A 9,133-nucleotide genomic window follows, 5' to 3' on the forward strand; every position below is an offset into this window, starting at 1 on the left:
TCATACCTAGACCCATTAATTTATTACCAACGTGATGCTAATGCACCATTGGTTTGTGTGGTCCAGGGGGAGGGGCCATGCCCCACTTCCTTGCTCTCTTTGCATAACCCTTGGACAGAGGCAGGAGAAGGTAGGTGGTGATAGTGGCCCCAAGTTCAAGGTCCAAGTTGCTTATGAGTTTCTCTCTTTCTCTCTTCATTCAGGATATTGCTGTCTCTTTCTCATTCAGTTGAATACGTATAAATATTTAGGCAGAAGCACATGACATTATTATTTTGGAGGCTTATAACTGTGACCTCTCTCAACCAATTTAGGTATAAGATAGAGACAGCCCTTGTTTATGTGTATGCACCAGGTAATTTTAAAAATATAGTTTTTGTTTGTTTGTTTTTGTGATGAGATTTGGAGATGAAGAAAAGTGGGCTGTCTGACTTACCTTTCTGTTTATCCTCTGCTCAGAACAATTTTTAAATGTGTTTATGTTCCTTTAGTAAACAGTGTTTCTCCAAGTTTTGGGTAGTTTTTGTAGAACTTCTTGGGGGTGGGAAGAAGGTTGAACAGTGGGTCTTGGAGCACTCGCTATACCCCAGATCTGTCATCCATTTGGTTACTTTGTGTTTGAGGGCCCTGAATATTTCAACTGTAAAAAAGGGTTCTGCTTCTAAATAAAGTTAGAAAATCACTTTGGGATAAATAACATAAGAAAGGTGCCAAGAACTGTTCTAGGGGTACACAAGGCTGGACTTCAGAATTTGACATGTATTCCACAGAGAGAGCAATTCTAGTTGGTAGGTAGTTGTTGTATTAGAAAACTGGGACCTCTGTAAGGGTGATACATTTGGTTTTCTCTGAATCACACAAAGTATGTCCCAAATGATTACACTAGGTCAGCGAGACTGTGGCCCTGACAGGTGGGCTGAGATGGTGAGTGTCTTAGCTTGTGCTGCCTTAACACAGTACCACAGACTAAGGGGCTTAAACAACAGGAATTTCTCACAGTCCTGGAAGCTGGAAATTCAAGATCAAGGTGTTGGCAGGTTTGGTTTCTCCCAAGGCCTCTCTCCTTGGCTTGCACACGGCCACCTTCTTGCTGTGTCCTCACACGGGCTTTTTCTGTGTGTGCATCTCTGGTGTCTCTTCTTATAAGGACACCAATCCTACTGGGCTAGGGCCCCATCCTTATGACTTCATTTAACCTTAATTACCTCCTTAAAGGCCCTGTCTCCACATTTTTCACATTGGGGGTTGGGGCTTCAACATATGAATTTGGTGGGATACAATTCAGCCCATAAAAGATGGGGGATTCCAGATCTGGGATGCTCTGGGTGTAGGCAGGCAGGAGTGAGCATGGTGGTCTTGTGGAACACCCTCCTCAGGCTCAGGATGCTTGGCCTTGGGAGGCGAGTGGGCCTGAGAAAGAAAGGGCCTTGCTGTAGAGGACTTGGGGATGCTAGGTCAGAGCCTATCAGGAGTCAGGTCCTGGGCTACAAGATGAGCACTGTGGCTTGGGAACCAGAAATAAGCCCAGTCATCAGCATTAGGAACCCCCGTCCGTGAAGCCTGATGAGCAGCCAGGATGATGTGGTGCTGAGTCTTGGTGGAAGCTAGCTTCTTCTGTGCCCACAGTCCAGCCATTGGCCAAGGTCCCAGGAACTGGGTTTGGCCTCTTGGGGAGAGAGGCTGCCGAGACTAGATGGTTATTAAGACCAGCCAAGTGGACTAGGATTCACAGTGAGGCTTTAGGACCAGGGTATAAGTGGGGAGGGAAGGTGGAGTACAGACTAGGAACTGAGCAAAAGCTCAGTCTAAAGGAAGGGCCCAATCTGGAGGGTTATGAAGGGGAACTCAGTCCAGTAGCCCCATAGGTTCTAAGAGCTCTCTGGGCCACCGGGGCCCCACGGTGGAGGGTAGCAGACTGTTTCCCGTGGGCTTCTATTGGCCAGGCTTGGTTCTCTGCTTGGAAACTGATACGGAAAGGAGGGGAGAGAGCCTCTTTTTTGGTGTGCATGTGTGAGACTCCGTCATGTGGTCACCCAGCTGATGGTATGGCTTCTATGCCATGTGTGTAGCATGGTGCTGCAGCCTCGCCATGAGGAGGTGAAGCTGTGGTCCTGCCTATCAGCAGGTGATAATCTGCTTGGAGCTAAAAGAGATACATGAAAATTCAGCAACACAGGGCAGGATAACAGTAAGAGAGTAAGAGTTCAGAGAAGGGAAGACAGGCAATAGTGACAGTCTGGAGACCCTAGAGAATATTTTCTAAAAATTTTTGTGAAAAATTTTAAGTGTCCAGAAAAATTGTAAGAATATATCTACCACTTAGATTTAGCTGTTGTTAACACTGTATCACATTTGCTTTACCTATATATTATATATATAATATACATATATATGGTAGGTGTTGTGTGTATCACAAACATACACTCATACTTTTTTTCTTGCTAAGTCACCTGAAACAAAATCATTTGAGATTCCAGCACACATCTCCTAAGAATAAGGAGACTCTCCTACATAACCATAATAGCATGACCACACATGAGAAAATTGACAACTATTCCTTGATATCATCTAATATCCGGGCCCTATTCAAATTCAGAGTTTGGATAACAGAAACAATAATCGTAACTAACATTTATCGAGCACTTATTATGTGCTAGGTACTCTACTCAGTGCTGTATGGTTATTGCCTTACTGCTGTATTTAGTCTCCCTAACAGACAGGAATATTGTCAGGCACTGTTGTCATCTCATTTTATAGGCAAGGGAACAAGTTCAGGAGGTTAAGGGACTTGTGTGAAGCCCCACAGCTGGTAAGTGGTGGACCATTCCACATCTAAGGCTGTCTGACTCTAGAACTCCCTTCTCAGACGCCACTCTAGTAAGTAAAGAGCCTTCACCTGGGCCTTTAGGACTCAAGGGGGGATTGGATGTAAGAGGAGGGGAAGGAGGGCATTCCTGGGGCGTGGGGTGAAATCCTGAGATCACAGTTTGGACGTTCAGGAGCTTTCAGGGCTAGCAAGTGACTGACCCGGCTGCACTTTGCCCCAATTTCATCCGTCTGCTTTTTCTTCCCCAGGCCTTTTGATCGGGCATTGCTTCTTTTCTCTTCCACTGGGGTTGAGTAGGGAAAATAGAAATTGTCACAGCTTGTTAGCAACTTTGATGGAAGATCTGGCAGAAGAGAAGGGAAGCTGAAGTGTGGAGATGACCTGTGGATCTGGGTTTTCCATACGGCCCACTGCAGTGTGATGGGGGCTGCGTCTGGCTTGGTGGCAAAATCTTGCCCAGCTGGGTAGCCTGGGTTTGCATGCCAAAGGATGTTGCAGGAAGAGCTCCTTTGCCTTTGGGGGGGCCACCTTGGAAATGCCCCCATGGTCTAGTTGGTCTGACTGTGATCTTTTCTATTCTTTCCCCTCTCCAGCTCGCAGACCTCTGAAGAGAGTGCCATTGAGACAGGTTCCAGCAGTTCTACCTTCATCAAGAGAGAGGATGAGACCATCGAGGACATCGACATGATGGACGACATTGGCATAGACTCCTCGGACCTGGTGGAAGACAGCTTCCTGTAACTGGCAGATTCGGAGGGGACCTTCCACTCCTGGAACCAACTTGGATCCTTTTAAGAAAACCACTTTACTGCAATGCAAAGTTTGAGGGGAGGACTTGGATGATGTGTAAAGAGAAGTTCCCAGCCAAGGGCCTCAGGGAACCTTCTAAATACGAATGAATGGGATATTCTGAAATGAACTTTTTTGTTGTGGCCTCTGGCAATGCTTCAGTAGCATCTCATTGGCATGTGAAGTATGGAGGTAGATGGACAAGGAGATAACGGGCCACAGGAGACAAACTTTGCGATTCAGGGGCATTGGTGAGATTCCAACGTACACAACTTTTACTGCAACAAAACTCCAGCATTGTAATTATGTAAATAACTCTAACCAAGGATGTGTTTTGATTTGTATTAACTATCTTCTCTGGACTTCTGGAGAGACCACTCAGTCCACCCATGTACTTCACGCTTGAAACCTGGTATCAGCTGCTGTTGGACTTTCTTATGAAGTACATGCAAAACCACTTTTGAACCTTAAAAGGTACTGGTACTATAGCATTTTACATTTTTTTTTTTTTTTTAGTGTTGAGGAGATAAAAGATAATAATTAACCAACTTTGTTTATTAGATTTGGGTCATTTATAAGCCCGACAACTCATTTTCATATTGTAATCTACGTTTATAATAATGCTACTGTTATCAGTAACGCTAAATGTGTAATATGTAACACGTTTTCCCTACAGAAAAAGCACAATTTAAAAAAAATCCTTACTAAGTAGGTGACAAGTTTGACAGTTTTTGACATTTATATTAAATAACATGTTTCTCTATAAAATATGGTTATAGCTTTAGTGGATTAAATTTAGTTGAACATAGAGAACAAAGTAAGAGTAGTGTCTTCCAGCAAGTCAGAGTTTTTAACTGTGTACTGAATAGTTCCCTAATCCATTGTACTAAAAGCAATTAACTGCCCTTTGAAGTAATGCGATTTGGAATAAATAAACAAAACCCCTAAATCCTAAATGTTCTCAATATTAAGGCATGAGTCTCTGCCTAACATGACTTCTCATATTATTACCCAGTGGAAAAAGTAATCATCAGCAAAAAGACTGGATTTGCAGAGATTTTTTTTTCATGCCTGGTGATAATTCTGGTGGATCTCAACACATAGATATTTTAAATTCTGCGAACCCTGAAAAAGTCAGAAGGATGCCCTGAACAGGAGCCCCCTTCCTTACCCCCAGGAGGAATAGTTTGGAACTCTGAGACAATAAAGGCATTGTTTAGTGAAGGCTGTGTATGCCATAGCCTGGATCCTTGGTCCCCATATGGAACCGGCAACCAGAATCATGAGATTCTATGTCCCCATCCGAGAGATTCTGAATTAATTAGGTCTGGGGGAGCAGAGACCTGTATTTTTATAAACATCCTGGCTGTTCTGATCAGCCAGATTTGGGGAACACCGGCGTAGATGACAGGAAGTTGCCATGGGAAAAAAATAATTGGAAATAGAAATCAACCACGTAGGAAGCCTCCATTTAAATCTTTGGCTCTGGGTCAGTGACATTTAATGCCATATATCTGGCAATTGCCACACTTAATTTAATATCACAGTCTTAGCTGAGACTGAGCAAGCCAAGTCTTGGTTTAGTAGATCTCACTGCATGGGGAACTGAACCCCCTCCCCACCAGTTTCCCGCCAAAAGGCATGTACAAAAATGATGCAATTCAGTGTACCAAGTCTCTGTATGACCAGGTCACTATTTTGGTGAAAAAAATTTTTTTAAGTTTTACTGATACTTTGGGGTTAGAGGGGAGGACAGATTGTCACATCCATCCAGATTGTCAAACCGGTTGTTGTGGGTTCATTGGCATTCTGTGCGATACCACTTAATTGCTGACACCATATGAATGAAACATGGGCTGTGATTACTGCAATCACTGTGCGTACTCGTGGCAGGTGATGCTTTGGAAGATGTAGAAGCAATAACAAGGTACTTGACTACCTACTGGTGTAATCTCAATGCAAGCCCCACCTTTTTCATGGTAAGTGTGAAGACTGAGCCAGATTGGCCAATTTAAAAAGAAAACCTGACTAGGTTCTGTAGAGCCAATTGGACTTGAAATACGTTTGTGTTTCTAGGATCACAGCTCAAGCACTCTGTTTATCGCTCCCTGTTTATCATACAGCCTCCTTTTGTTGGTGCTTTGCATTTTGATGTCCTTTGAGTCTTGCATGACATCATGAGGCTGGATGAAAATTCTCAGACCAGCAGGATCTAGTCCTGACAAATGCTGTCACCTGAGTTTGTATGTGGCTGCATTTTTTTTTTTTTCTCTCTTAAATAGTGTTTTCAGTGTATGACAGATTTGTTTCCTTTCTGGCCTCCTGCAAAGACCCCAGATGAAAATTTGTCAATCCTTCCTGCTTTCTATTTTTATGAAGACAATCAAAGTTGGCCTGAGAAACACAATTTGTGACTTTTTAAATGATTGATTATGTCCTTAAAATGTGGTCTGCCAATCTGTACAAAATGGTCCTATTTTTGTGAAGAGGGACGTGAGATAAAATGATGTTATACATCAATATGTATATATGTATTTCTATATAGACTTGGAGAATACTGCCAAAACATTTATGACAAGCTGTATCACTGCCTTTGTTTATATTTTTTTAACTGTGATATTCCCCACAGGCACATTAACTGTTGCACTTTTGAATGTCCAAAATTTATATTTTAGAAATAATAAAGAGAAAAATACGTAAATGTTCCCAAAACGGTGGTGTGGTGAATGTTGGAGAACTAACTCGATAGGAGAGTCTACCGATACAATTGTATTACAAATTGCCCCGTTCATGTTTTTGTTTTAAAACGTGTAAATGAAGATCTTTATATTTCAATAAATGAGATATATATATAATTTTAAATTATGCTAAGGTTTTAGCATTTTTGTCTTTAGTTTAACCATAAATTAAACCAATCCTGTTTAATTTACTTTAGTGACGTTCTAGTAGGACTCTGTATTATGGTTTTAATGAAACCAATAGAAAATTCTAGTTTCAAACATTATTTGAGGTCGTTAGTTCTCAGAACCAGCATTTGGCTTAAAGATGACTGGCACCTAGCTCATCTTTGATCCTGTCTATTGTTTGTTATAGTAGCATTTTGTGCATTTTCCCCTGCACAAGGAATACAAGACTGCATTTACTCTGGACCCGGTTCAAACATTGTTCAAGTACGTAAAATAAAAGGTTAAAGTCTTTTTTCACTGTATCTTCTTCCCTGTCCCTGTCCCATTTCCCAGAGGAAGAACTGCATCTTTTTTGTGTGTTCTTTTATCCTTTCAGCCCCCTTTTTGTTCATCTGCTTATATACATATATACACATCTCTACTTTGCTTTATATTTTACCTAAATGGGGTTGTACTTTATGTAATGCTTTGTAATGTGCTTTGTTCTTTCTTTTTAATATACTTAATTTTTTTTAGAGCAGTTTTAAGTTCATAGCAAAATCGAGCAAAGGTACAGAGATTTCCCTCATACGCCCCCGTACATTCACCACCTCTCCCATTATCACCATCCCCCACAGAGTGGTACCTTTGTTACCTACATTGACACATCATTATCACCAGAGTCCACAGTGTTTCTTCTCTTTAAGTGCTATCTTTTAGAGATCTCTGTCACAAGTATATATAGGTAAACCTTCCTAATTTTTTATCAGCTGCATAGTATCCTATTGTGTAAATATACCATAATTTATGCAATCTCGTTCCTATAGATAGATTTATAGTTTCCAATTCTTTGCTGTTAAAATGACTTCATGGACTTCCCTGGTGGCGCAGTGTTTAAGAATCCTCCTGCCAATGCAGGGGACACGGGTTTGAGCCCTGGTCTGGGAAGATCCCACATGCTGCAGAGCAACTAAGCCCATGCACCACAACTACTGAGCCTGCGCTCTAGAGCCCATGAGCACAACTACTGAGCCTGTATGCCACAACTCCTGAAGCCTGCGTGCCTAGAGCCCGTGCTCTGCAACAAGAGAAGCCACCGCAATGAGAGGCCCGTGCACCGCAACGAAGAGTAGCCCCTGCTCACTTCAACTGGAGAAAGCCCGCGCACAGTAACAAAGGCCCAACGCAGTCAAAAATAAATAAAATAAAATAAATAAAATAGAGGGAGGGGCTTCCCTGGTGGTGCAGTGGTTGAGAGTCTGCCTGCCGATGCAGGGGACACGGGTTTGTGCCCCTGTCCGGGAAGATCCCACATGCCGCGGAGCAGCTGGGCCCGTGAGCCATGACCGCTGAGCCTGCGCGTCGGGAGCCTGTGCTCCGCAACGGGAAAGGCCACAACAGTAAGAGGCCCGCATACCGCAAAAAAAAAAAAAAAAAAAAAAAAAAAAAAAAAATAGAGGGAGGAGCTTCAAGATGGCGGAAGACTAAGATATGGAGATCACCTTCCTCCCCACAAATACATTGGAAATATATCTACATGTGGAACAACTCCTACAGAACACCTACTGAATGCTGGCAGAAGACTTCAGACCTCCCAAAAGGCAAGAAACTCCCCACGTACCTGGGTAGGGCAAAAGAAAAAAGAAAAAACAGAGACAAAAGAATAGGGACGGGACCCGCACCAGTGGGAGGGAGCTGTGAAGGAGGAAAGGTTCCCACACACTAGGAGCCCCTTGGCGGGCGGAGACTGCGGGTGGCGGAGGGGGGAGCTTCGGCGCCGCGGAGGAGAGCGCAGCCACACGGGGGCGGAGGGCAAAGCGGGGAGATTCCCGCACAGAGGATCAGGGCCGACCGGCACACACCAGCCCGAGAGGCTTGTCTGCTCACCCGCCGGGGCGGGCGGGGCTGGGAGCTGAGGCTCGGGCTTCGGTCGGAGCGCGGGGAGGGATTGGCGGCGTGAACACAGCCTGAAGGGGTTAGTGCGCCAAGGCTAGCCGGGAGGGAGTCCGGGAAAAGTCTGGAGCTGCCGAAGAGGCAAGAGACTTTTTCTTGCCTCTTTGTTTCCTGGTGGGCGAGGAGAGGGGATTAAGAGCGCCGCTTAAAGGAGCTCCAGAGACGGGCGCGAGCTGCGGCTAAAAGCGCGGACCCCAGAGACAGTCATGAGACGCTAAGGCTGTTGCTGCCGCCACCAAGAAGCCTGTGTGCGAGCACAGGTCACTCTCCACACCCCTCTTCCGGGGAGCCTGTGCAGCCCGCCACTGCCAGGGTCCCGGGATCCAGGGACAACTTCCCCGGGAGAACGCACGGCGCGCCTCAGGCTGGTGCAACGTCACGCTGGCCTCTGCCGTAGCAGGCTCGCCCTGCACGCCATGCCACTCCCTCCCCCTGGCCTGAGTGAGCCAGAGCCCCCGAAACAGCTGCTCCTTTAACCCCGTCCTGTCTGAGCGAAGAACAGACGCCCTCAGGCGACCTATACGCAGAGGCAAGGCCAAATCCAAAGCTGAACCCCCAGAGCTGTGCGTACAAAGAAGAGAAAGGGAAATCTCTCCCAGCAGCCTCAGGAGCAGTGGATTAAATCTCCACAATCAACTTGATGTACCCTGCATCTGAGGAATAACTGACTAGACAATGA

At 44.8% G+C, this 9,133-nt stretch overlaps 1 protein-coding gene across 7 annotated transcripts in view; it reads left to right on the forward strand.

The window, feature by feature from the left end:
• Window positions 1-6,732, forward strand: part of PDGFRA (platelet derived growth factor receptor alpha) — a 47,109-nt gene extending 40,377 nt beyond the window's left edge. For 6 of the 7 annotated variants that reach the window (XM_079919760.1, XM_079919756.1, XM_079919759.1 and 3 more), the window contains one exon: window positions 3,421-6,732. In XM_079919760.1, the coding sequence (XP_079775886.1) occupies window positions 3,421-3,568 (148 nt within the window). In that variant the 3' untranslated portion in view covers window positions 3,569-6,732. The remainder of the gene's footprint in view (window positions 1-3,420) is intronic. The other variant, XM_079919755.1, reaches the window with a different exon arrangement.
• Window positions 6,733-9,133: the final 2,401 nt, after the last annotated feature.

This window comes from Stenella coeruleoalba (assembly GCF_951394435.1).
Source record: "Stenella coeruleoalba genome assembly, chromosome: 4".
In the NCBI taxonomy this organism is placed as follows: Eukaryota; Metazoa; Chordata; class Mammalia; order Artiodactyla; family Delphinidae; genus Stenella; species Stenella coeruleoalba.